Source organism: Erinaceus europaeus, chromosome 2 (assembly GCF_950295315.1).
Source record: "Erinaceus europaeus chromosome 2, mEriEur2.1, whole genome shotgun sequence".
Lineage (NCBI taxonomy): Eukaryota > Metazoa > Chordata > Mammalia > Eulipotyphla > Erinaceidae > Erinaceus > Erinaceus europaeus.
Window position 1 is genome coordinate 3,974,845 of NC_080163.1, and position 27,527 is coordinate 4,002,371.

At 52.2% G+C, this 27,527-nt stretch overlaps 1 protein-coding gene across 2 annotated transcripts in view; it reads left to right on the plus strand.

Annotated features, from left to right (window-relative positions):
• ALDH16A1 (aldehyde dehydrogenase 16 family member A1) overlaps nucleotides 1–26,580 on the plus strand; it is a 29,037-nt gene extending 2,457 nt beyond the window's left edge. Inside the window, exons 2-17 of one of the 2 annotated variants that reach the window (XM_007531312.3) lie at nucleotides 11,037–11,139; nucleotides 12,330–12,456; nucleotides 14,218–14,396; nucleotides 14,580–14,657; nucleotides 15,080–15,261; nucleotides 15,342–15,494; nucleotides 16,078–16,263; nucleotides 16,652–16,747; nucleotides 16,956–17,092; nucleotides 18,979–19,084; nucleotides 19,169–19,299; nucleotides 19,702–19,863; nucleotides 20,056–20,257; nucleotides 22,354–22,539; nucleotides 22,790–22,912; nucleotides 26,304–26,580. In XM_007531312.3, the coding sequence (XP_007531374.1) occupies nucleotides 11,037–11,139; nucleotides 12,330–12,456; nucleotides 14,218–14,396; nucleotides 14,580–14,657; nucleotides 15,080–15,261; nucleotides 15,342–15,494; nucleotides 16,078–16,263; nucleotides 16,652–16,747; nucleotides 16,956–17,092; nucleotides 18,979–19,084; nucleotides 19,169–19,299; nucleotides 19,702–19,863; nucleotides 20,056–20,257; nucleotides 22,354–22,539; nucleotides 22,790–22,912; nucleotides 26,304–26,465 (2,313 nt within the window). In that variant the 3' untranslated portion in view covers nucleotides 26,466–26,580. Of the gene's footprint in view, nucleotides 1–11,036; nucleotides 11,140–12,329; nucleotides 12,457–14,217; nucleotides 14,397–14,579; nucleotides 14,658–15,079; nucleotides 15,262–15,341; nucleotides 15,495–16,077; nucleotides 16,264–16,651; nucleotides 16,748–16,955; nucleotides 17,093–18,978; nucleotides 19,085–19,168; nucleotides 19,300–19,701; nucleotides 19,864–20,055; nucleotides 20,258–22,353; nucleotides 22,540–22,789; nucleotides 22,913–26,303 lie in introns of those variants that run through there. The other variant, XM_060174421.1, reaches the window with a different exon arrangement.
• Nucleotides 26,581–27,527: the final 947 nt, after the last annotated feature.

A 27,527-nucleotide genomic window follows, 5' to 3' on the forward strand; every position in this document is an offset into this window, starting at 1 on the left:
GTGACTGGGATCCATGTGGATTCAGTCGGCTAGGAAGGATCGTCCGTTTCCCCAATGAATGGGTCCTCACGGGATGCACCACGAGAAGGTCGATCCAATGCATCCCTGATTAATAGTGTTGTACAAGATCTCAGGGAAGAGTCCCACGTCACACACAAAGCTCTGTGCCCCACCGTACCAGAGATGGCCGCCATCGTCCGCACACACTTAGAGACGGCTTGCTTGCTTGCTTGCTTCTGTGTTGGTTGGTTTTTTCCAAGTTCAAGGGTTTCGTTCTCTGCATACCACACGTGAGTGAAACCACCAGTAACTGTCTTGCGTTCATTTCTATTTATTTTGTTGATCACCTCCATTTTGTTCCAAAGGACATCATTTAAAAATTTTTTATCTATTTTTTATTTTAATTTTTTCCCTTTTGTCGCCCTTGTTGTTTACCGTTGTTGTTAAGTTTTGCTTCTGGGGGCCGGGTGGTGGAACACCTGTTGAGCGCACATGTTACAACGTGCAAGGACCCGGGTTCGAGCCCCCAGACCCCACCTGCAGGGGGAAAGCTTCACAAGTGGTGAAGCAGGGCTGCAAGTGTCTCTGTCTCTCACCCTCTCTGTCCCTCCCCTTCCCTCTTGACTTCTGACGGTCTCTATCTAATCAATAAGTAAAGATAAAAAAAAAAGTTTTGCTTCTGACCGTACCCATTACAAACTGAGGCCAGCACCGGAAATAGAGGAAGATGAAGTATTTATTTACAGAAGCACATACAATAGTCATTATAACAACTTACACATGTAGAGACACAGGAACTGACACATACACAGGGACCTCAGGAGAGCTGAGGGGTCACCTGCCCCCCCCCCCATCAGGAGTGCCCAAAGTGGCCCCATCGCCTGGGAGAGAGAGACAGAATCTTCAACCTCATGTCTTTCTTTTTTCTTTTTTCCAATTTTATTTCTTTATTTTCCTTTTGTTGCCCTTGTGTTTTTACTGTCGCTGTAGTTATTATTGATGTTGTTCATTGTTGGATAGGACAGAGAGAAATGGAGAGAGGGGGAGAGAAAGACAGACACCTGCAGACCTGCTTCACCGCCTGTGAAGTGACTCCCCTGCAGGAGGGGAGCCGGGGGCTCGAACCTGGACCCTTCGGGCTCGAACCTGGATCCTTCCGCTGGTCCTTGCACTTTGCACCATGTGCACTTAACCTACTGTGCTACCGCCCGACTCCCTTTTTTTGAGTTCTGTAATCTCAGTCTTTGTAAACAGTTGTCCTTGGGGGGTCAGCAGGAGGGAGTCTCTTAACATCTGAAGAGCCAGTTGGCCTTGGATGCTCAGCTAGCGGGAGTTTCCCAATGTCTGAGGAGCCAGGTGGCCTCTGTCTGGCCACTGGAGAAAATGGAAAACTTTTAAAATGAGAGAGCTCTGAGAAAAGCCTCTGGGTAAACTTGCTTCCTCACAGTTGTTATTGCTGTCGTCGTTGTTGGATAGGACAGAGAGAAATGGAGAGAGGAGGGGAAGACAAAGGGGGAGAGAAAGACAGACACCTGCAGACCTGCTTCACTCCCCTGTGAAGCGACTCCCCTGCAGGTGGGGAGCCTGGGGCTCGAACTGGGATCCTTTTGCCGGTCCTTGAGCTTTGTGCCACGTGCGCTTAACCCGCGCGCACTTCTCTTCTCAGCTCTGGCTTATGGTGGTTCGGATGATTGAAGCTGGGACTTTAGAGTTTCAGGCATGAGAGTCTCTTTGCATAACTATTAATGTTATCTACCCCCCCACCCCACTTTAAAAAAATTTTTTTTTTCAAAGAATTTGTTTATTCCTGAGAAAGATAGGAGAAAGAACCAGATAGCACTCTGGTACATGTGCTGCCGGGGACTGAACTCAGGACCTCATGCTTGAGAGCTGGGCCACCTCCCAGACCACACTTATTCCTTTCTTCTATCAGACAGAACAGAGAGAAATTGAGAGGGGAAGGGAAGATAGAGAGGGAGAGAGAAAAACACCTGCAGACCTGCTTCACCGCTTATGAAGCGACTTCCCTGCAAGGTGGGGAGCCGGGGGCTCGAACTAGGATCCTTGCGTGGGTCCTTGCGCTTCGTACTGTGTGCGCTTCACCCAGTGACCTTTTTTTCCATGTTGTTGTTTGTTGGAGAAGATGGAGACGAATTGAGAGGGGAGGGGAAGACAGAAAGACACCTGCAGACCTGCTTCACTGCTTGCAAAGCAACCCCCGCTACAGGTGGGGACCAGGGGCTTGAACCAGGATCCTCGTGCCTAACCCTACTCTTTGCGCTATGTGTGCTTAACCTGGTGCACTACTGCCCTCACCCCCTTTTTTTCTGTAATTTTTATTAAATAGAACAGAGAGACATCAAAAACCACAGCAAGGGCAGCAAAAGGGAAAATAAATAAATAAATATTAAAATAAATAAATAAATGAAATCATTTGAAAAGGGGGGGAGAGAGGCAGGGAGACACTTGCATCACTGCTTCATTGCTCATGAAGCTTCCTCCCTGTAGGTGGGGACCAGGGGCTTGAACCTGGCTCCTTATGCATGGTAATGTGTGCACTCAGCCAGGTGCATAACTACCCAGCCCCTCCAGCCCAGTTTCTATTCAGTATTTTGAGAGGAAAGAGAGTGACGTCAGCCCAGCCCTCCATGCTCCGTGCTGCTGCCTTGTGGTGCCAGGGATTGAACCCAGGGCCTCCATCACAGAGGGCACGCGCCTCACCCGCAGAGCCACCTCCCAGCCCCATTGCCATCACGTCAGTGACAGCGCAGGGCAGCCTGGAGAGGCAGGTCATAAGAGATGAAACATACTCGAACTCGAGCCAGGGGATTCCAGAGCCCATAACCCCGCAAGTAGAGGTCTCAACCTTCCAGTTTATGGGCCAGGCTCAACCAACAAAGATGTTTTCCTTGGCCGGGACTTTATATTTGAAAAATGCACATGGATGAACAACTGTTCCCTGTAAACATCCGGGATTCCAGCTTGTCTCGATATGAAAACCCCGACATGTGGCAACCCTTGGCGCCCAGCCCCGACAGAAATCATCTGGATCGAATCGCCCTGGTGGTTTATGGGCTCAGGCCTCTGACTTCCCCATCTGCACCAGGACCTCTTCATGGCCTGCTGGGACCCCATGAGCATTCTTGTTTGGATTCTGTTTTTCTCTGGGGGTGGTGATGAAGGTTGTGCAAGCTTCCACAGGGCACTTCCCACCGTCGCTCAGCTCCAGAGGCCATCGGCTTTGACCCCAGCTCTGGGCCTCTTTACCCCCTCGCCCGCTCCTGTCCTGTTAGCATTGCTTTCTTTACTCAGATGCTGCAAATGCCAGTTGTCACGTTATTTCCCCATACATATTTGAATCCTTCTTTCTTTTTTTCATTTTTTTAAATTCTTTTTTGTTGCCCTTGCTGTTTTATCACTGTTGTAGTTATTATTGTCGTCGTTGTTGGATAGGACAGAGAGAACTGGAGAGAGGAGGGGCAGACAGAGAGGGGGAGAGAAAGACAGACACCTGCAGACCTGCTTCACCGCCTGTGAAGCGACTCCCCTGCAGGTGGGAAGCCGGGGCTCGAACCGGGATCCTTCCCCGGTCCTTGCACTTTGCGCCACGTGAGCTTAACCCACTGCGCTACCGCCCGACTCCCTGAATCCTTATTTCTTTTTTTTTATTATTATTTTTTATTGGGGAATTAATGTTTTACATTCAACAGTAAAGACAATAGTTTGTACATGTATAACATTCCCCAGTTTCCCATATAACAGTACAACCCCCACTAGGTCCTCTGTCATCCTTCTTGGACCTGTATTCTCCCCACACACCCACCCCAGAGTCTTTTACTTTGGTGCAATACGCCAATTCCAGTTCAGGTTCTACTTGTGTTTGCTCTTCTGATCTTGTTTTTCAACTTCTGCCTGAGAGTGAGATCATCCCATATTCATCCTTCTCTGAATCCTTATTTCTTACAGATACAGACGTGTATAACACAACCAGCTTTCCATTTTTACACTTTCCAGCCTTACTAAAGACCACTATTTCTTCCTCCCCCTTTTTTAAAGTTATGTAATATATATTTAAATTATCTTTATTTTTTTATTTTTAAAATATTTAATTTATTTATTAATAAGAAAGGAGATGAGAGAGAAAGAACCAGCCATCACTCTGGTACATGTGCTGCCAGGGATCAAACTCCGGGACCTCGTGCTCGAGAGTTCAGTGCTGTTTTATCCATGTGCCACCTCCCGGACCACTAACTATCTTTATTTATTGGATAGAAACAGTAAGAAATCAAGAGGGTAATGGGAGATAGAGACGGAGAGAGACAGAGAGACACCTGCTGCCTTGTTTCACAGCTCACGAAGCTTTCCCCTGCAGATGGCGACCAGGGACTTGAACCTGGGTCCTTGTGCACTGTAACGTGCGCTCAACCAGGTGTGCCACCACCTGGCCCCTTTCCCAGCCCATTTCTCCCTCCCTTCCTCCCTTCCTCCCTTCCTTCCATTCTTCCTTCCTTCCTTTTTCTCCCTTCCTCAGTTTATTTTTCTTTATTTATTTGATAGGGACAGAGGGAATACAGAGAGAGAGAGAGAGACTCGCAGCCCTGCTTCACCACTTGTGAAGCTTTCCCCGTGCAGGTTGGGACCAGGGGCTTGAACCCGGGTCCTTGCGCATGGTGATGTGAGCTCAACCAGGTGTGCCACACAGCTTGCTGTCCTTTTCCATCTCCTTCCTTCCTTCCTTTCTTCCTTCCTTCCTTCCTTCCTTCCTTCCTTCCTTCCTTCGCAGAGAATAAGAGAGTGAACAGACCCAGCGCCAAAGCTTCCTCCAGAGTGGTGGGGGTCAGGCGCACGTGGCTACGGCAACGCTTCCTTTTCTCACTGCCGAAGGCTCGCTATTCCAGGCTGAGCTTTTCAGAGTGGGTGGACTGACATCTGGACGGCCCCGGTGGTGAAGCAGGCGCCCTGTCCACGCGAGCTGTTGCGGGGCCTATTCTGCTCCGAGTTTCCTGGGAGAGGAAGCTCGCCAAAGGCCACCTGCCCACAGAAGAGCAAGGTGTTTATCGAGCCTTTGTTTGCATTCTTCATGATTAAAGGCTTATTTATTAAAGATAATTTTACTGATAAGTTCTTTTATTGTTTTATTGTTATGAGTTTGTTATTATGTTATTTTAATCAATGAGAGGTTATTTATTAATAACACATTCAGTGCCAGGATTGAAGTAAAAACCCTATCCTTTTTTCCCATAAAAATATTTATTATTGGGAGTCGGGCAGTAGCGCAGCGGGTTAAGTGCACGTGGCGCAAAGTCAAGGACTGGCATAAGGATCTCGGTTTGAGCCCCCGGCTCCATACCTGCAGGGGAGTCGCTTCACAGGCGGTGAAGCAGGTCTGAGGTGTCTGTCTTTCTCTCCCCCTCTCTGTCTTCTCCTCCTCTCTCCATTTCTCTCTGTCCTATCCAACAACAAGGACATCATTTATAACTATAACAACAAAATGGAATAAATAAATATAAAAATATTTGCCTTGTTATTATTATTATTTTACCTCCAGGGTTATTGCTGGGGCTCGGTGCCTGCACTACAAATCCACTGCTCCTGGAGGCCATTTTTTTCCATTTTGTTGCCCTTGTTGTTATTATTGTAATTGCTGTTATCATGGTTGTTGTTGCTATTGTTGTTGTTGGACAGGACAGAGAAATAGAGAGATAGGAGGGGAAGAAAGAGAGGGGGAGAGAAAGACAGACACCTGCAGACCTGCTTCACCACCTGTGAAGCGACTCCCCTGCAGGTGGGGAGCCGGGGGCTCAAACCGGGATCCTTTCTTGGGTCCTTATGCTTTTATACTATGTGCACTTAACTCAGTGCGCCATCGCCTGACCCTCTCAATTTAAATTTATTTATTTATTCCCTATTTTGTTGTCCTTGTTTTATTGTTGTAGTTATTTTTGATCTTGATGTCATTGTTGTCGGATAGGACAGAGAGAAATGGAGAGAGGAGGGGACGACAGAGGGGGAGAGAAAGAGAGACACCTCAGACCTGCTTCACCGCCTGTGAAGCGACTCCCCTGCAGGTGGGGAGCTGGGGGCTCGAAGGAGGATCCTTGCGCTTTGTGCCACATGCGTTTAACCTGCTGAGCTACCGTCCTACTCCCAATTTTTTTCTTATGTAAAAAAGGAGACATTAACTAAACCATAGGACAAGAGGGATACAACTCCACACAGTTCCCACCACCAGATCTCTGTATCCCATCCCCTCCCCTGATAGCTTTCCTATTCTTTAACCCTCTGGGAGTATGGACCCAGGGTCATTGTGGGTTGCAGAATGTGGAAGGTCTGGCTTCTGTAATTGCTTCCCCGCTGAACATGGGTGTTGACTGGTCGATCCACACTCCCTGTCTGCCTGTCTTATTTCCCTAGTAGGGTGGGTCTCTGGGGAAGCGGAGCTCCAGGACTCATTGGTGAGGTCGTCTGTCCAGGGAAGTCTGGTCGGCATCATGTTAGCTTCTGGAACCTGGTGGCTGAAAAGAGAGTTAACATACAAAGCCAAACAAATTGTTGAACAATCATGGACCTAAAGGCTGGAAAAGTGCAGATGAAGTGTTGGGGGGGGGGGGATACTCACTGCAGACTATTGTGTACTTTTGCTTTCAGGTCTATATTTTGCCCTAGTTTATGGATACGTGTGAACATATTCTCTATCTCAGGGGACCTGGTCTATATCTAGGTTTTGGGACTTTGTTAGGAAGTGAACCGCCTGGAATGGAATTAGAGAATACTATGAAAGGAAAGGTCTCACCTGAGTGATGAAGCTGAAGGGTTGTCATTCCACACCTGAAGTCTCTGGACACAGTCTGAAGTGAAGCATGCTGGGGTGGCACTTGTTGCGTTGATTAGGTTGGGATCGGTGGATGCAATATTATTTGGTATAAATTAAGAGAAGCATGCAGGAAAGTGGGCCCCACCCTAAGGTTCCAGGACTGGGGGAAATATAGGCTCTATAGTGGAAATGTGAGGTTCCTGCTGTCTTAGGGTTCAAGAAGAAAACAGATAACCATTGTTATAATCACATTGTTTGATAATTGGATTAACTTTGAAAAATCCCTTTGTTAGGATTTGCTGTATAATACCCAACATCACCCTAATTTATGTCCTTTGGCATTATTTGTATGTAGCTATGCCACCAGTTGCTTCTGTTCTCCCTGGTCTAGGCTTTTGAGAGTCAACATATCAAAGACTCAGCCTATGTATTAAAAAGACTCAGTCTGTGCTTTAAAAAGTTTGCGACATACAGTCAGTTGTTTCCTGTCATATTAATTAAATGATGATTTATATGACTACAGATTGATAGGAGTGTACATAAACACCATTCCCACCACCAAAAGACTGTCCCATCCCACCCACCCCCCAGCCCCCGCTGCCCTCACCCTCACCCCAGGGTTTTTACTTTGGTTTTTACTCCAGACCCCCTCAGTTTTGTTTTTTAAAATATTTATTTATTTTCCCTTTTGTTGCCCTTGATATTTTTCATCATTGTTGTAGTTATTATTGTTGTTGTTATTGATATCGTGGTTGGATAGGACAGAGAGAAGTGGAGAGAGGAGGGGAAGACAGAGAGGGGGAGAGAAAGACAGACACCTGCAGACCTGCTTCACCGCCTGTGAAGCGACTCCCCTGCAGGCGGGGAGCCGGGGGCTCGAACCAGGATCATTAGGCTGGTCCTTGCGCTTTGCGCCACGTGTGCTTATCCCACTGCGCTACTGCCCGACTCCCACCCCCTCATTTTTTAAGGTGTATTTATTTTGAGGACTTGGGAGATGGCATAGCCATTAGAATGTTAACCTCTCAAGCATAAGGTCCTGAGCTCACCCTCTTGCATGTCATGTACTGGAGTGATGATCTGGTTCTCTCCCTCCTTGCCATCATAAACACATCACTATATAAAGATTTAAAATTCTTTTTTTTTTTTTTTTACTAAGACCCCTGTAGGAAAGAAGCCTCATGAGTGGTGAGGCAGGTCTCCAGGGTTCTGTGCTTTTCTCTCCCTCTCTCCCTCCCCTTCACTCTCACTTTCTCTCTATCCTATCAAAGAAAATAAAAGAATTATAGGGGCAGGATGGTGGCGCACCCAGATTAAGTGCACATAGTAAGTATTAAACGCAAGGACCTGCGCAAGGATCAGGGTTCGAGCCCCCAGCTCCCCACCTGCAGGAGGGACGCTTCATAAGCAGCGAAGTTGGTCTGCAGGTATCTGTCTTTCTCTCTCCCTATATGGATATATATTTAAGATTTTATTTATTTATTTATTTATTTATTAGTGAGGAAGCTAGGAGGAGAGAGAACCAGACATCACTCTGGTACATGTGCTACTGGGGATGGAACTTTGGGACTCAAGCTTGAGAGTCCAGTGTCTTTCCACTGCGCCATCTCCCAGATCACGTCTCTCCCTCTCTGTCTCCCCCTCCTCTATTCATTTCTCTCTATCCTGTCAAATAAAAAAAAAATTAAGGGCAGGGGTAGATAGCATAAGGGTTGTGCAAAGAGACTCTCATGCTTGAGGCTCCAAATTCCCAGGTTCAGTCCCCTGCACACCCATAAACCAGAGCTGAGCAGTGCTCTGGTAAAATCAGAAAACAAACAAACCACCAGAAGAGGTGGACTGTGCTGCTGGCACTGAGCCCCAGCAATATCCCTGGTGGCAAAAATAAACATTATAGTAGAGGGGTGAGCTGGTAGAAGTCACACCAGGCACAAGGACCTGAAGACCCAGATTCAAGGCAGTCGAGCAGGCAGTCGAGCAGGGCTCTAGTGGGCTCATCTCTGTCTCTGACCCTCTATCAAAAGAAAAAGGGAAAGCGAGATAACTGTGGGGAGTTATGGACATGGTCTGCAGACACCAAGTCCCAGGGGTGACAAAATTAATTAATTCAGGGGGTCGGGCGGTAGCACAACGAGTTAAGCGCACGTGGCGCCAAGTGCAAGGACCACTGTAAGGATCCCGGTTCGAGCCCCCGGCTCCCCACCTGCAGGGGCGTCGCTTCACGGGCGGTGAAGCAGGTCTGCAGGTGTCTTCCCCTCCTCTCTCCGTTTCTCTCTGTCCTATCCAACAACGAACAACATCAACGATGGTAATAATAATAACCACAACGAGGCTACAACAACAAGGGCAACAAAAGGGGGGAAAATGGCCTCCTGGAGCAGTGGATTCATGGTGCAGGCACTGAGCCCCAGCAGTAACCCTGGAGGCAAAAAAATAAATTCTTTTTGTATGTGTCATCACTTAATTACTTAATTACTTAATTTTTTTTTTGCCTCCAGGGTTATTGCTGGGGCTCAGTGCCTGCACCAGGAAACCACTGCTCCTGGAGGCTATATTTTCCCCCTTTTTCTTCCTTTTGTTGTTTCCTGTCGTTGTTATGGTTATTATTGTTGTTATTGATGTTGTTGTTGTCAGGACAGAGAGAAATGGAGAGAGGAGGGGAAGACAGAGGGGCTCAAATCGGGATCCTTAAGCCAGTCCTTGTGCTTTGTGCCATGTGCGCTTAACCCGCTGCGCTACCTCCCTGCCCCCATACATTCTTTAAAGCTTTTTTTTTTATTATTTATTTTCCCTTTTGTTGCCTTTGTTGTTTAACATTGCTGTGGTTATTGATGTTGTTTTTGGATAGGACAGAGAGAAATGGACAGAGGAGGGGAAGACAGAGAGGGGAGAGAAAGACAGACACCTGCAGACCTGCTTCACCGCCTGGGAAGCGACTCCCCTGCAGGTGGGGAGCCTGGGGCTCAAACCGGGATCCTTGCGCTTTGAGCCACGTGCACTTAACCCTCTACGCTACCGCCCAACTCCCAACTTTTTTTTTTTTTTTTACTCAGAACCTCATGCTTGTAAGTCCAATTTGCTCTAGTCATGGTATAACCTCTCAAACTGTCATTTATTTATTTGTATTTAATTATCTTATCAGAATGCTGCTCAGTTTTAATTTTTTTTTAACCATTGTGTAATCTATCATTTCTTTTTTTTTTTATTTAAGAAAGGATTAATTAACAAAACCATAGGGTAGGAGGGGTACAACTCCACACAATTCCCACCACCCAATCTCCATATCCCACCCCCTCCCCAGTAGCTTTCCCATTCTCCATCCCTCTGGGAGCATGGACCCAGGGTCATTGAGGGTTGCAGAAGGTGGAAGGTTTGGCTTCTGTAATTGCTTCCCCGCTTAACATGGGTGTTGACTGGTCGGTCCATACTCCCAGTCTGCCTCTCTCTTTCCCTAGTAGGGTGGGTCTCTGGGGAAGCAGAGCTCCAGGACACATTGGTGGGGTCTTCAGTCCAGGGAAGCCTGGCCGGCATCCTGATGACACCTGGAACCTGGTGTCAGTTTTAATTTTGTTCATTTATTTACTGGATAGGGACAGAAGAGAAATTGAGAGGGGTGAGGGAGGTAGGGGGAGAGAAACAGAGACGCACCTGAAGTCCTGCTTCTCTGCTTGCTAAGCTTTTCCCCTGCAGGTGGGCACTGGGGGTCTTGAACCCCTGTCCTTGCGTGTGGTACCCTGCGTATCAGCCAGGGGCATTGCTGGCCAGCCCTCTGCTCTCAGTTCTGGCTTAGGGTGGTGCTGGGGATCAAAGGAAGCTCTGAGGGAGGCCACAGCCTGCGTGACCCATGAGAACAAACATCCCCAGTGAGAGAAGCCAAGGCAAAGTCACACGAGGTCAAATTCCATCCTATGAAATGTCCAGAAGGCATAACTCAGGGAGATCCCCGGCTGCACGCTGGGTCATGACAGTGGTCTGGGACCAGGAAGACATGGTGACGGCGCGTTGCTGCCAATGTGCCCAGTGCCACTGACTTTGCAGGCGGAGGAAACGGTGAACTCAGGCCTGATGGGTTTACCACACACAGGCAGAAAGCAATAGAAAGGAAAGAACTCAGCCGGTGGGGATAGGTGTCCCGCTGCTGTGGGGCTCTGGGTGAGGACTGAGTCCCGCCAGCTGCTTCTCTGACTCTGTTCCTGTGTCGCGTCCCCCTCTCCCTCCCCAGGCCTGGCTGGACACCCAGGACCGGTGTCTGGGTCCCTATGTCTCTGGGAAGTGGTTAAAACCTGATGACAGGAGTTCGGTGCCTTGCCAGGATCCCATCACAGGTATGATGACCTCCCCCATCCCCAAGTCACCAGGTGGTAGAAAGACATTGACTGGTCTGGTGTTCAGCCCTGTGCACCAGAGACCCCCATTCTCTCTTTTTAATGTTTTGTTTATTTGGGTAGAGACAGAGAGAAATTGAGAGGGGACGGAGAGAGAGAGAGAGAGAGAGAGAGAGAGAGAGAGAGACCTGCAGCACTGCTTCAATGCTTGTGAAGTGTCCCTCCTGCAGGCAGGGACCTGGGGCTTCAACCTGGGTCCTTGTATATGGTAACATGTGCGCTCAACGAGGTGCGCCACCACCCGGCCCCCTGCCATTCGGCTCAGGCTTAGCGTGGTGCCGGGGGCTGGATGAGATTCCGACACCCTCACCCTGTAACTCTTGCTCAGGGCCCCAAGGGCAGGGAGCAACAATGAGAGGAGAAGACTGGGATTTCTGGTTTCTTTTACCGAGTCATGATCTCAGGCGCCCTGGCTCGAACCCGGGGGCTCGAACCGGGATCCTTACGCCGGCCCTTGAACTTTGCGCCACTTGTGCTTAACCTGCAGCGCTACCGCCCGACTCCCTAAAAATTATTTTTAAAGTGTAGATTTTTAAAAAATCAGACGGGGATAGATAGCATAATGGTTATACAAACAGACTCTCATGCCTGAGGCTCCGTCAAGTCCCAGGTTCAATCCCCCACTCCACCATAAGCCAGAGCTGAGCAGTGCTCTGGTTAAAAATAAAATAAAATGGGGGTCGGGCGGTAGCGCAGCGGGTTAAGCGCAGGTGGCGCAAAGCGCAAGGACCGGCATAAGGATCCCGGTTCGAACCCCGGCTCCCCACCTGCAGGGGAGTCGCTTCCCAGGCGGTGAAGCAGGTCTGCAGGTGTCTATCTTTCTCTCCCCCTCTCTGTCTTCCCCTCCTCTCTCCATCCTATCCAGCAACGACAAGAATAGCTGCAACAATAAAACAACAAGAAAAAGAAAAGGGAATAAATAAAAATTTTAAAAAATAAGATAAAATAGATTTTTAAAAATCTAATTAATATATTAAAAACAAAACAAAGCCAAAGCTGAGGCCCAGGCCAGATCTGGGGGCCTATTTTACTGTGTTGGGGTGCCCCTAACTCCAGAAGCCTCAGCGCCTCCTCCTGTCCTAGGTTCTTCCTCCCATGCCCTCCCCTGCTATCCCCCCCTGTCTCCCCAGGAGAGAGTGTGGCCCGCTGCCTGCAGGCCCAGCCTGAGGATGTGGCCGAGGCCGTGGAGGCAGCCAGGGCGGAGCTGGAGGACTGGAGCCGACTCCCCGGAGCCAGGCGTGCCCAGCACCTCACCAGGTGAGACACCTGACCTGTGAGCCCCGGGGGAGGAGCGCCAACCCCAAAGCCTCTGGTGATCAGGGAACAAAGACTGTTTCCTGTGTTGCCAAGGGCCCACTTCTGTAAGGTGAGAAGTGGACAGAACAGAAGAGCTTATGGGAGAGGAAAGGCCCATTCACCTTTGCCCCGAGAGGCCTAGGCCGAGCTCATGTCTGGGATGGGAAACCCCTTTCCAGAGTAACAGACCAAATGATTGATTTGGATGAACTAATTATTGATTTATAAGAGAGCAGATGGGGGATAGTGAACCAGAGTCTCTCTCTAGAGCATGTGATGTCAGGAACTGAACTCAGAACCTTGTGCTTGAGAGTCTAATGCTTTATCCACTTTCCAGGGTATAACTATATCACCTTATTTAAAAAAAAAATTGGGTCCAGGCAGTGGCACATCTGTTTAAGTGCACACACTATAGTACACAAGGACCCAGGTTCAAGGCCCTGGTCCCCACCTGTAGGAGGAAAGCTTCACAAGTGGAGGAGTAATGCTGTAAATGTCTCTCTCCCTCTCTGTCTCCCCTTTCCTCTCAATTTCTGGCTGTCTCTATCCAATAAATAATAGTGGTAGTAAATTCAAAAAATATAAAGGCCGGGTGGTACCACATCTGGTTGAGCACACGTTACAAGTTATAATGTGCAAGGACCCATGTTCAAGACCCCAGTCCCCACCTGCAAGGGGAAGGCTTTGCGAGTGGTGAAGCAGTGTTGCAGGTGTCTCTTTGTCTCTCTACCTCTTCCTTCCCTCTCGATTTCTGGCTGTCTCCAATAAATAAAGATAATAAAAACTTGATTTGGGGGCTTCAGGTGGTAGCGCAGCAGGTTAAGCGCATGTGGTGCAAAGCACAAGGACGGGCATTAAGGATCCCGGTTTGAGCCATTGGCTCCCCACCTGCAGGGGAGTCGCTTCACAGGCGGTGAAGCAGGTCTGCAGGTGTCTGTCTTTCTCTCCCCCTCTCTGTCTTCCCTCTTCTCTTGATTTCTCTCTGTCCTATCCAACAACGAACGACATCAATAACAACAACAATAATAACTACAACAATAAAATAACAAGGGCAACAAAAGGGAATAAATAAATATTTTTTAAAAATTTTAAAACTTTATTTTATTTTTTTAATCTTTATTTATTGGATAGAGACAGCCAGAAGTCGAGAGAGAGAGACAGAGAGACACCTGCAGTCCTGCTTCACCGCCTGTGAAGCGACCCCCTGCAGGTGGGGAGCCGAGGGCTCAAACCGGGATCCTTATGCAGATCCTTGCGCTTCACACCACTTGCACTTTACCCGCTGAGCTACCACCCAACCCCCGATAAAAACTTTTTTAAAGAAATTCAAACACACACATAAACACATTTAAGGGCTGGGGAGATAGCAGAGAGACTATGCAAAGAGACTTTCACGTCTGGGGCAGCAAAGGTCCCAGGTTCAATCCCCAGTAACACCATAAACCAGAACCAAGACAGAGTAAAATAAAACCATGGAGATTAAGACAAAGCCTGAAATTCCCAGCATGCTTTGCAGGAGGCCAAGTTCTTGACAGGGCTGCCTCAGGGGCTGAATGTTTCCCGGACTACATCTCCCATGAGTCACTGGTGCCGGCCACCCCTGGTAGATGGTCGGGAGGCTCATGGGGATTGTAGTCCAGGCTCATCAGGCTTGTTGCAGGACTCTCTTCTCAGTCATGGTGCTCGGGGCAAGGACCATCATCACCTGCCCTCTCTTCCCAGACTGGCCAAGTCGATCCAGAAGCACCAGCGGCTGCTGTGGACCCTGGAGTCGCTGGTTACTGGACGGGCGGTTCGAGAAGTTCGAGACAGGGAAGTCCCGCTGGCCCAGCAGCTGCTCCAATATTCTGCAGTCCAGGCGCACAACCAGGAGGAGGCGCTGGCAGGCTGGGAGCCCATGGGTGAGTCTGCCGTCCCGCCCTTGCTCCCTCTCAGCCCCAGTTCCTTCCCTTTTAAGATGAATTAGTTGTATATGAGGGAGACAGAACCGGAGCATCACTCGGGCATAGGCGGTGCTGGGACTCGAACTCAGAGCCTCACTCCTGTGTGTATCACTTCACAGCTGCACCCTCATTTCTTTGCAGGAGTAATTGGTCTCATCTTACCACCCACGTTCTCTTTCCTTGAGATGATGTGGAGGGTTTGTCCTGCACTGGCTGTGGGTAACTGATGGCCCTGGAGTAAGGGAGGAGGGGCTGGGGGACCCCTGGGTGTGAGGGAGGAGGGGCTGGGGGACCCCTGGGTGTGAGGGAGGAGGGGTTGGGGGACCCCTTGGTGTGAGGGAGGAGGGGCTGGGGGACCCCTGGGTGTGAGGGAGGAGGGACCGGGGGACCCCTGGGTGTGAGGGAGGAGGGACTGGGGGACCCTGGGTGTGAGGGAGGAGGGGCTGGGGGACCCCTGGGTGTGAGGGAGGAGATGCTGGGGGACCCCTGGGTGTGAGGGAGGAGGGGCCGGGGGACCCCTGGGTGTGAGGGAGGAGGGGCCGGGGGACCCTGGGTGTGAGGGAGGAGGGGCTGGGGGTCGGGATGCTTTCGTCGGGGGAGGAGCCTCCCCCCAGGTCCTCAGTCGTGCTGCCCACCTCCAGGCTGCACAGTGGTGGTGCTGGCGCCCCCCGCCTCGCCGACGCCTCTCTTGCTGGCCCAGCTGGCCGGGGAGCTTGGCACCTTCCCGGGGCTCCTGCACGTGCTCTGCGGCCCCGCCTCGCTGTGGTCTGTCCTGGCCTCCCAGCCCGGAGTCCAGAAGGTGGCCTTCTGCGGAGCCGTCGAGGTGTGTCCAGGGCCAGGAGGGGGACGGGGCACACCTGGGGCCTCCCCCTACTCGCTGAGCTCTGTGTGGGGCCCCTGCAGGAAGGACGCACGCTGCGGCGGACGCTGGCCGGTGGTGGAGCCGAGCTGGGCCTGGCGCTGGGGGCCGAGTCGCTGCTGCTGCTGACGGAGGCGGCTGACCTGGACTCGGCCGTGGAGGGTGTGGTGGACGCAGCCTGGTCCGACCGCAGCCTGGTGAGGCCTGGGGGGGGGGGTGTCCAGCGGCTTCAAACTTACAGATCTTGTGGCTACGTCTCGAATTCGTTTCTCTGAGTGTCCTGGCCTCACCAGCCTCTCTCTTCATTCATTGAGTTATTTATTTATGTAATCTTTTTTCCAGAGCAATGCTCAGCATATGGTGATGTGGGGGAATGAACCTGAGACTTGGGGAGCCTCAAGCATGAGAATTTGTTTGCATAACCACTATGCTGTCTCTCCTGCCCTCACTCCTTGAGTTGTGAATAACTTCCTTCCTGCCTGCCTTTCTTTTTACCAGAGCACTGCTCAGCTCAGGCTTATAGTAGTGTGGGGGATTGAACTTGGAACCTCAGAGCCTCAGACATGAGAGTCTGTTTGCATAACCATTATGCCATCTCCCCTGCCCAAGTTATGAACTTTCTAGAAGCCCAACTCCCACATGGGCCAACCTCCCCCTCTCCCCCAGGGCTCTGGAGAACCCTCATCCGTGTCGCCCTTACGCCCCTCAGACCTGTGCCCATGTGTCTCTGAGGCTTGGCCATGTGTGGCCATCCTTTGACACCCCCCCTTTTCCTGACAGGGGGGCCTCAGGCTCCTCATCCAGGAATCTGTATGGGATGATGCCATGAGGCGGCTTCAGGCCCGGATGGGGCAGCTTCGGGTCGGCCCGGGGCTGGATGGGGCTGTGGACATGGGGGCCCGAGGGGCTGCAGCGTGGGACCTGGCGCAGCGATACGTGCGTGAGGCCCAGAGCCAGGGTGCACAGGTGAGGGCCTGAGGGAGGAGGGGCTGGGGGGCTGAATCAGAGAGAGAATGGGCAAGGGACCCCAGGTCTGAGAGAGGAGGGACTGGGGGGGGCTGAATCAGAGAGAGGAGGGGAAGGGGACCCCAGGTATGAGGGAGGAGGGGCTGGGGGGGCTGAATCAGAGAGAGGAGGGGCAGGGGACCCCAGGTATGAAGGAGGAGGGACTGGGGGGGCTGAATCAGAGAGAGGAGGGGCAGGGGACCCCAGGTCTGAGGGAGGAAGGGCTGGGGGGGCTGAATCAGAGAGAGAATGGGCAGGGGACCCCAGGTCTGAAGGAGGAGGGGCTGGGGGCCCTCTGGGTCTCATGGAGGAAGGGCTGGGCGTGGAGGAACTCTCTCTCTCTCCCCAGGTGTTCCAGGCTGAAACTGTGCGCTCCACCAGCCCCTTCTTCCCCCCAACCCTGGTGTCTGACCTGCCTCCAGCCTCCCCAGTCTCCCAGGCAGAGGTGGGTCCCTCAGCCCTTCAGGTGCCCGAGGTCTTAGCCCTTGCAGCCGTCCGAGGGTCCAGCACCACAGCCGCAGAGCCTCTGCCCCAGGTGGTCCATCCGAGCAGGGTCCAGGGGCTGCCGACCCCGGAGGTTGGAGCTCTGGTGGGAGAAGGCGACAGAGGGAGGAGGCGGTCAGGCTACCTGAGCTCCCGGTCTCCCCACGCAGGTGCCGTGGCCCCTCGTGGTGGCCTCCCCCTTCCGCACGGCCAAGGAGGCCCTGGCTGTAGCCAACGGGACGCCCCGCGGAGGCAGTGCCAGCGTGTGGAGTGAACGTCTGGGGCATGCCCTGGAGCTGGGCCACGGGTCAGTGGGCACCGCCTGGGGGCATGGCGCCAAGCACTCCTCTCTCTCCTTTGGGTTTTAAGATTCATTTATTTGTTCAGTGAGGGAGATTCTGCAAACGACATTTGTGCCTGAGCCTCTGGATTCCCAGGCTCAGTCTCCAGCACCCCCATCAGCCAGAAATGAGCAGTACTTTGCTACTGAGAAGAAAAAAAAAAAAAAGATAGCTCGGTATAATTCTAATTCTGGGATTGTGAGCAGGAGGTCCTGCATTCAGTCCTTGGGGCTGCATGTGCCAGAGTGCCGCTCTGGTCTCTCTCTTCCTACAGCTCATGAAATAAATAGTTTAAGAACAATTATATACAGCGACCTGCCAATGTCCACGTTCAGCCGGGAAGCAATTACAGAAGCCAGACCTTCCACCTTCTGCATCCCATAATGACCCTGGGTCTATACTCCCAGACGGATAAAGAATAGGAAAGCTGGGAGTCGGGCGGTAGCGCAGTGGGTTAAGCACACGTGGCACAAAGCGCAAGGACCGGCAGTAAGGATCCTGGTTCGAGTACCTGGCTCCCCACCTGCAGGGGAGTCGCTTCACAGGTGGTGAAGCAGGTCTGCAGGTGTCTGTCTTTCTCTCCCCCTCTCTGTCTTCCCCTCCTCTCTCCATTTCTCTCTGTCCTATCCAACCACGATATCAATAACAACAATAATAACTATAACCAATAAAAAGACAAAGGCAACAAAAGGGAAAATAAATATATAAAATTAAAAAATAAAATAGGGAAGCTATTTGGGGAGGGGAGGGGATGGGATATGGAATTCTGGTGGTGGGAATTGTGTGGAGTTGTACCCCTCTTATCCTGTAGTCTTGTCAGTATTTCCATTTTATATACAAAATTTTTTTTAATGATGTGGCATCAGCAGGGGAGATACCATAATGTTATGCAAAGAGGCTCTTATGCCTGAGACTCCACAGTCCAGGCTCTGTCCCTCTGTACCACCTTAAACTAGAACTGAACAGAGCTGTGTTAAAAACTAAAAGAAAGGGGCTGGGTGGTAGCGCAGCGGGTTAAGCACACCTGGCACAAAACGCAAGGACCGGCGTAAGGATCCCAGTTCGAGCCCCCGGCTCCCCACCTGCAGGGTGTTGCTTCACAGGCGGTGAAGCAGGTCTGCAGGTGTCCGTCTTTCTCTCCCCCTCTCTGTCTTCCCCATCCCTCTTGATTTCTCTCTGCCCTATCCAACAACAACAACATCAATAACAACAACAATAATAACCACAACAACGATAAAAAATGTTTAAAAAAAACAACAAATAAATGAGGGGCCAGTAGGTGGCGGCACGTCTAGTTCAGCGCACACATTTCTGTGCACAGTGACTGGGGTTCAAGCCCCAGTCCCCACCTACAGGGAGGGCACTTCATGAACAGGAAAGCAGTGCTGCAGGTATCTGGCTCGGTCTCTTCCTGCCTATGTACCCCTTTCCTCTCAGTTTCTCTCTGTCTCTATCAAAAATAAATACTGTTTGATGAAGAGGGATTAGGAGAAGTGGTGATGGTGATGGTGGAGGAGGAGGAGGCCAAAACCAGGGAGCACCACTCGGGCACATGCCTGCCTGCCTTGGGCGAGAACTCGAGACCTCACTTGGAGATGAGAAGGAGAGACAGCAGGAGAGGGAGGAGAGACAGCAAACCCCCCATCCACTGTCCGTGGGGCTCCCCCTGGTGCTGTCCGTGGTGCTGTGCAAGAGGTCTCGGCGCAGACCCCAGGGCCTCAGGCACAGAAAGGCCTGTGCTCTACCCACGTACGTAGCCCCTCTGCTGGCTTCTGTGCGGGTGTGTCTCTCGGGGTCTCTGGCCCCACCCTGGCCGTTCTCCCTGAGCTTCCTGTGTCCTGTCCGCCCGCAGCCTCCGGGTGGGCACCGTCTGGATCAATGCCCACGGCCTCCGAGACCCCGCCGTGCCAGCTGGTGGCTGCAAGGAGAGTGGCTCTTCCTGGATCGGGGGGCCCGACGTGAGTGCCCCCCACAGCCGCCACCACCACCCCCCTGCACCCCGGGCCCAGCCTGAGGCCTGTCTGACACCCCTCCTGTGGCAGGGCCTGTGGGAGTTTCTGCGCCCCTCGGGGAGCCCTGCCCGGCAGCCCTGCCTCTGCGGGAATCTCAGCTATGAAGCCTTCGGCCTCGCTGCGTCCCCGGCCATCCCAGCTGGGCCAGAGGCGGGGCCCAGGTGAGCTCTGCACCCCCGTTGCACTCAGGGTCCCCCTGGGCCAGAAAGGGGACATCATTAGAGCCAGCGAGGAGACCCTAAGACCTGCTGAGAATTGCATTCCGGGCCATATGACCTCACCCCAACCCTGAGCCCCGGGCTGAGGAGAGTGGTCATTCTGCGAAGGGAAGGACTGGCCGCTCCCAGAGGTTTATGGGACTGGGAACTTGGGGGTCCTCCAGAGGCCCGTGAGATCAGGAATTTGGGTTCCCCTGAAACTCACAGGACTAAGCATTGGGATCTCTCTGAGGCTCTTGGGGCCGGAAATTTGGGGACTCCAGAGGTTCCTGGGACATCATGTGGCTCAGAGTAGGCCCTGGCCCGGGCCCCACCTTCACACCTTCACACCTTGCCCTGCTCCAGCGCCCCCTATGGGCTCTTGGTGGGGGGCCGTTTCCAGGCCCCCGGGTCCCGGAGCTCCAGGCCGGTCCACGACTCCAGCGGTGGCCTCCAGGGCTATGTGGCTGAGGGTGGAGCCAAGGACATCCGGGGTGCCGTGGAGGCCGCCCAGCAGGCTGCTCCTGGGTAAGAGGGGTTTCAGGGAGTCGGGGTGGTCTGGGGCTGCCCAGGGATGATGGGCTGTGGGGCCTGGCCCCCGAAGGCAGCCGGGGTCAGAGCGGCCCCTTCCCTGGGTCCAAGGCCGGCACACCCAGGGGCACAGGGTGGGGGAGCAGTGGCACCCCCAGAAAGCTGAGCCAACGCTCACCCTCCCGGCAGCTGGGCCCGGCAGGTGCCGGGGGCCCGGGCAGCCCTGTTGTGGGCCCTGGCGGCCGCGCTGGAGCGCCGGGAGTCGGTGCTGGTCTCGGGGCTGGAGAGGCATGGAGTGAACCCCGCCACCGCCAAGGCAGAGCTGCAGCTGAGTGCCAGGCGGCTCCGGTTGTGGGGGGCCCGAGTCCAGGCCCAGGGCCACTCCCTGCAGGTAAGGGGGTCCGTGGGCCTGCGGTCTGGAGTGGGTTGGGGGTTGGAACGCTGCAGTGAGTTCGGGGAGCCGGCTCAGCCTGGCAGAATATCAAGTCGAATACACAGGCTGCAGGTTCTGTCCCTGACGCCTCCTTATGCCGGAGCTGAGCAGTGCTGTGGTTTCTTTCTTCTTTTTTTTTTTTTCCTCCAGGGTTATTGCTGGGCTCGGTGCCTGCACCATGAATCCACCGCTCCTGGAGGCCATTTTTTTTTCCCCCTTTTGTTGCCCTTGTTGTAGCTTCATTGCGGTATTATTGCCATTGTTGACGTTGCTTTGTTGTTGGATAGGACAGAGAGAAATGGAGAGAGGAGGGGAAGACAGAGAGGGGGGAGAGAAAGATAGACACCTGCAGACCTGCTTCACCGCCTGTGAAGCGACTCCCCTGCAGGTGGGGAGCCGGGGGCTCGAACCAGGATCCTTACACCGGTCCCTGCGCTTTGCGCCACGTGCGCTTAACCCACTGCGCCACCGCCCGACTCCCTTCTTCTTTTTTTTATAAGCTATTTTAAAAATTTATTCTCTTTTGTTGCCCTTGTTATTTTATTGTTGTAGTTATTGTTGTTGTTGTTATTGATGTCTTTGTTGTTGGATAGGACAGAGAAATGGAGAGAGGAGGGGAAGACAGAGAGGGGGAGAGAAAGACAGACACCTCAGACCTGCTTCACCGCCTGTGAAGCGACTCCCCTGCAGGTGGGGAGCCAATGGCTCAAACCGGGATCCTTAATGCCCGTCCTTGAGCTTTCCACAATGTGCGCTTAACCTGCTGCGCTACCGCCCGACTCCCAGTGCTGTGGTTTCTGTCTGATTCCATCATCACTTGTTCTCTCTCTGATATTAATAATTCACATACATATATATTACAGTAAATTGGAGTGGTCCAGGAAGTGGTACAGTGGATAAAATGTTGGATTCTCAACCATGAGGTTTGGAATTCTATCCCTAATGTCACATGTGTCCGAGTGATGCTGTTTCTCTTTTTAGTTCATGCTGGTGTGGGGGGAATTGAACCTGGGTCTTTGGAGCCTCAGGCTTAAAAAGCCTGGGGGGCTGGGGAGATTGTATAATGGTTCTGCAAAAGACTCTCGCCTCAGGCTCCCAGGTCCCTGGTTCAGTCCCCACCACCGTAAACAAGAGCTGAGCAGTGTTCTGGCCTTTCTCTTTCTCATTAAAAGAAAAGAAGGCAAGTAAACAGAGGAGTCTGGGCTGGCAAAATAAGCCCATGAACAGTGTGCTGCTTCACGCTGCGCGCAACCCCAGTCTGAGCCTGTCCCTCGCTGCACTGAAGGAAGCTTCAGCGCGGGGCCTCTTTCACTGTCTTTGCCTCTGTGTCTCTGCCTTTAAATGCAAATATTTAAAACACGGGGTCGGGCGGGAGCGCAGCGGGTTAAGCATATGGCACAAAGCTCAAGGATCCCGGTTTGAGCCCCCAGCTCCTCACATGCAGGGGGGGTCGCTTCACAGGCGGTGAAGCAGGTCTGCAGGTGTCTGTCTCTCCCCCCCCCCGTCTCCCCTCCTCTCTCCATTTCTCTCTGTCCTATCCAATAACAAATGACATCAACAACAGTGATAACCACAACAAGGCTACAACAACAAGGGCAACAAAAGAAGGGTGGGGGGGGATGGCCTCCAGGAGCAGTGGATTCATGGTGCAGGCACCGAGCCCCAGCAATAACCCTGCAGGCAAAAAAAAAAAATGTTTAAACACAAGGTAAGAAAAGAGAGAGAGCTAGAACATCGCTCCATTGCTCTGGTGTGTAGAATGTTGAGGACCAACCTCAGAGCCCCATGTTTCCAAGTGCCGTACTCATTGCTACACTTCCTGGGCCATAAATAAATCATTTTGCATGTAAGTAGATAAATAAGTACATGACGCAGAGGCCCAGAGAGGCTAACTGGCCCAAGGCCACACAGCTGGGGAGCAGAAGCAGGAACTGAGCCCGGCGCCCAAGTCCTGAGCTTGGCGCTTTCGGAAGAGTGAGCAATGGGCCAGGGAGGAGGGCTGGGTGGCAGTCGGGCTCCGGGCCCAGGCCTCGATCTCCTGCTCGTCCCTGCAGGTGGCAGAGATGAGGGGCCCGGTGCTCAGGCTGCGGGAGCCGTTGGGTGTGCTGGCCATCGTGTGCCCGGATGGGTGGCCCCTGCTGGCCTTTGTGTCTCTGCTCGCCCCCGCCCTGGCCCATGGCAACACCGTGGTCCTGGTGCCGAGTGGAGCCTGTCCCATCCCGGCCTTGGAGGTCTGCCAGGTAGGCACCCCCACACACCCCCCCCCCCGCTGCTGCTCCTGGCAGCCCCCAGATAGCAGGTGCGCAAAGGTCTCTCACCCAGCCGCTTGGGACCACAGCAGCCCCAGCCCCCACTGGGCACTCCTTACCCCTCCTTTCCCGGGGGGTCACATCTGACCACCCTCAGATGCTCCCTCCTCACCCGGCCACCGTGCTTAGGATCTCAGGTTCCCTTCCTCCCAGCCTTGCCTGACACTGGCCTGTCCCCTAGGATATGGCCTCCCTGTTGCCAGCCGGTGTGGTGAACGTGGTGACGGGGGACCGGGACCACCTGACCCGCTGCCTGGCCCTGCACCAGGACATCCAGGCCCTGTGGTATTTTGGATCTGCCCAGGTACCCTTTCTGCCCCACCCTCAGCATCATGGGGACATGGTCTACCCCCTCGGCATCACGGGAGCGTAGCCCCACACTTCATCATCTTGAGAACTTGACCCCGCCCCCTCAGTGTCATGTCAGCAAGGCTCCAACCCCCAGCATTAGAAAAACTTGGCCCAGCCCTCCAGCATCATGGGGACATGCCTCTGCCACTGTAGGCTTCTTTTCTTTAAAAAAAAATTTTTTTTTAATTTATTGCTTAGAAACAGATACTGAGAGGAAGGGTCAGACAGAGAAACACACGCACACCCGCAGCCCAGCCCCGCTTCACCACTTGCAGAGCTTCCCGCACAGGTGGCGACCAAGGGCTTGAACCTGAATCTTTGAGCAGGGTAACCAGACCCCATCAAGTGCACCGCCGCCTTCCCCTCCCCCCTCAGGCTCCTGTTGGAGCCCTCCTTGGCAACCAGGGGGGAGTAGAGAATCTCCATAGCAACAAGGGCCTGGGCCCCACAATAGTTCGCACATGAGTAACATTTCCCGGTTTTCCACATAACAATTGAACCCCAGTAGGCCCTCCTCTGCCGTCATGTCCCAGGACCTGAACCCTCCCCCACCTCAGAGTCTCTAACTTTGGAACAATAGACCAATTATTCCTTTTTTTTAAGATCGTAAGATCATTCATTTCTTTATTAGGAAGGTCGGAGGAGAGTGGTAGCACACCTGGTTGAAGGCGTATATTGCAGTGTTCAAGCCCCCAAGTCCCCAACTGCAGGGGGAGCTTTGTGACTGGCAGAGCAGGGCTGCAGGTGTCTCTGTCTCTCTCCCTCTCTCTCTCCCCTTTCCTTTCAATTTATGGCTGTCTATCCAATAAATAGATAATTTTTTTAAAAAAGAAAAGAAAAATAAAGATGGAGAGAGAGAGAGAACCAGACATCACACTGGTGCGTGTGCTGCCAGGGCTCCAACTCAGGACCTCATGCTTGAGAGTCTAACGCTTTATCCACTTGGCTGCCTCCCAGACCACAGATTTTACTTACTTCTTGAGAGAGGAAAAAAAGCAGACGTCACTCTGCGACATGTGTTTGCAGAGGGTCGAACTCCAGGCTTCATGCTGGAGGGTCCAAAGCTTCACCCACTGCGCCACTTCCCAGGTCACTGTTTACTCATCTTGAAAGTTGTATTCTGGTAGTCGGGCAGTAGCACAGCGGGTCAAGCGCACATGAAGTGAAGTGCAAGGACCGGCGTAAGGATCCCGGTTCAAGCCCCCGGCTCCCCACCTGCAGGGGAGTCGCTTCACAGGCGGTGAAGCAGGTCTGCAGGTGTCTGTCTTTCTCTCCTCCTCTCTGTGTTCCCCTCCTCTCTCCATTTCTCTCTGTCCTATCCAACAGCGAATGACATCAGTAACAACAATAATAATAACCACAACAGTGATAAAAACAACAAGGGCAACAAAAGGGGGAAAAAATGGCCTCCAGGAGGAGTGGATTCATGGTGCAGGCACTGAGCCTCAGCAATAACCCTGGAGGCAAAAAAAAAGTATATATATTTTATAATTTTTTTAAAGTATTTATTTTCATGAGAAAGATAGGCAGAGAGAGAAAGAACCAGACATCACTCTGGTACATGTGCTGCCAGGGATTGAACTCAGGACCTCATGGTTGAGAATCTAATGCTTTATCCACTGCGCCACTTCCCAGATCACACTATTTATCATTTTTTTATTGCCACCAGAGTTATTGCTGGGCTTGGTGCCAACACGATGAATCCACTGCTCTTGGCACTTTTTTTTTTTAATTTGATAGGACAGAGGAAAGGGAGATAGGGAGGGAGAGAGAGGGGCTGCGCTGGGGAGAGAGCATAATGGTCCTGCAAAAGACCTTCCTGCCTGAGGCTGTGTCAGCTTCCAGGATCAATCCTCAGCACCACCATCAGCCAGAACTGAGTAATGCTCTGGTCTCTTCTGTCTCTCTCTCTCTCTGTCTCTGCCCCCCCCAGTACATAAAAATAACTTTAAAAACGGGGAGGGAGAGAGATAGATACCTGCAAACCTGCTTTACGATTTGTGAAACATCCCCTGTGCAGGTGGGGAGCAAGGACTCAAACCTGGTTCCTTGTGCATGTTTGTGTGTGTGTGTGTGTGTTTGTGTGTATTTGTTTTGTGTGTGTGTGTGTGATTGTGTGTGTATGTGTGTGTGTTTGTGTGTGAGTGTGTATGTGTGTGTGTGCATGGTTGTGTGTATGTATGTGTTTGTGTGTGTATATGTGTGTGTGAGTGTGTTTGTGTGTGTGTGAGTGTGTGTGTGTGTGCATGGTTGTGTGTGTGTGTGTGTGAGTGTGTGTGTATGTGTTTGTGAGTGTGTGTGTATGTGTGAGTGTGTGTGTATGTGTGTGTGTGTGTATGTGTGAGTGTGTGTGTATGTATGTGTGTGTGTTTGTGTGTGAGTGTGTATGTGTGTGTGTGCATGGTTGTGTGTATGTATGTGTTTGTGTGTGTGTATATGTGTGTGTGTGTGCATGGTTGTGTGTGTGTGTGTGTGTGAGTGTGTGTGTGTATGTGTGTGAGTGTGTGTGAGTGTGTGTGTGTATGTGTGTTTGTGTGTGTGAGTGTGTGTGTATGTGTGTGTGTGTGTTGAACCTGGTATGCCACCGCCACCTGGCCCCCAAGACATATTTTTTTTGTTTTTGTTTCTTTAAAGCAGCACTGGAGGTTGAACCAAAGACCTCACACATGTGTGGCCTCCCCAGCTCCATTCTTTTTCTTTTTTTTTTTGCCCTTTTTTTTATTGTTGTAGTTATTGTTGTTATTAATGTCATCATTGTTGGATAAGACAGAGAGAAATGGAGAGAGGAGGGGAAGACAGAGGGGGAGAGAAAGACACCCGCAGACCTGCTTCACCACTTGTGAAGCGACTCCCCTGCAGATGGGGAGCCGGGGGCTCGAACCAGGATCCTTATGCGGGTCCTTGCGCTTCGAGCCACGTGCACTAAACCCGCTGCGCTACCACCCAACTCCCCCCTTCTCCATTTCTAAGTGTCTCTATCCAATAAATAAATAAAGATAATAAAGTAAAAAAAAAGAAAAAGAAAGAAAGAAAGAAAGAAAGAAAGAAAGAAAGAAAGAAAGAAAGAAAGGAAGGAAGAAAGGAAGGAAGGGTAGGAAAATGGGAGAGGAGAACAGAGAACCCCCACAGCCCTGCTTCACGTGAACACCCCTGCAGCTTGCTTTTGGTGCTGTCCTTGGTGCTGCCGTGTGTTGCCTGGTCAGGAACCCAGGGCCTCAGCACAGTAAGGTGTGGGCTCTACCCACTAGGCCATCTCAGGACCTCATCAAGGTTTCTGTTTGCCAAGGAAGCAGTTGCCGGGCCTGGTGCCCTGACCCCTCGCCTTACCCGTCCCCTCTCCCCAGGGCTCCCAGTTCGTGGAGTGGGCCTCAGCGGGAAACCTGAAGCCTGTGTGGGTGAACAGGGGCCACCAGCGGGCCTGGGACCAGGAGGCCGAGGGGGCTGGCCCAGAGCTGGGGCTGTGGGCAGCTCGCACCAAGGCCCTGTGGCTGCCCATGGGGGACTGAGCCTGAGAACCCCCTCCCTCCTGCTCCTGGACAGAGGAGGGACGGCCCCCAGACCGCCTGGAATATTCCTCCGACTGCGTGCCTTGTGCCTTCCAATAAATTCTGGACAACCCTGGCTGTGCTTCTCTGGGGACGGAGGCGGGAGAGTGTGAGGGCGCGGTGACTTGTGGTCTAAAGCCATTTTAGTCCGGAGACCGAGCTGCCCTGTGGGCGGGCCAGTCAGCCCAGCGTTGGTGAGACAGATCAGGGGGGCTGTGCAGGGCCCCGGGGTGCCCTCTGACTCCCACTCTGCCTGTCCCTGACTTCAGCACCCACAGTGTCATGGCTCACTGACATAAAATCAGGCTGGGCAGGACTCTCATGCCTAAGGTCTCAGGTTCAGTCCCCAGCACCACCATAAGCCGGAGCTGAGCAGTGTTCTAGCTTCTCTGACCTCTCCCGACATCCCTTTCGTTAAAATGAATAAAGTATTGCGGTAAATAAAACATGGCAGCCAGCAAGAGCGTTCACCTGGGCAGTGTGATGCTTTGCCATGCGCACAGCCCGGCCTTGGGCCCGGCCCCCAGGGCACTGGAGGGAGCTTTCGTGTACCGATATTTCCTCTTTCCCCCCTGCCTCTTTGTCTTTTATTTATGTATTTTATGGTTTTTACTTACTTCTAGATCATCATTATTATTCCTGTTATTATAGACGTCAAGGCTGTCACTGGGGCTTGGCGTCTACACAGCTACACTATGCTTGGCGGTCTTTCTTTTTTCTTTGTTTTTAATGTTTATTTATTTTTCCCTTTTGTTGCCCTTGGTTTTTTAATTGTTGTTGTAATTATTATTGTTGTCGTCATTCCTTGTTGGATAGGACAGAGAGAAATGGAGAGAGGAGGGGAAGACAGAGAGGGGGAGAGAAAGACAGACACCTGCAGACCTGCTTCACCGCCTGTGAAGCGACTCCCCTGCAGGTGGGGAGCTGGGGGCTCGAACCGGGATCCTTAAGCTGGTCCTTGCGCTCTGCGTCATGTGCACTTAACCCGCTGCGCTACCACCCAACTCCTGGCCTTTTCTTTTT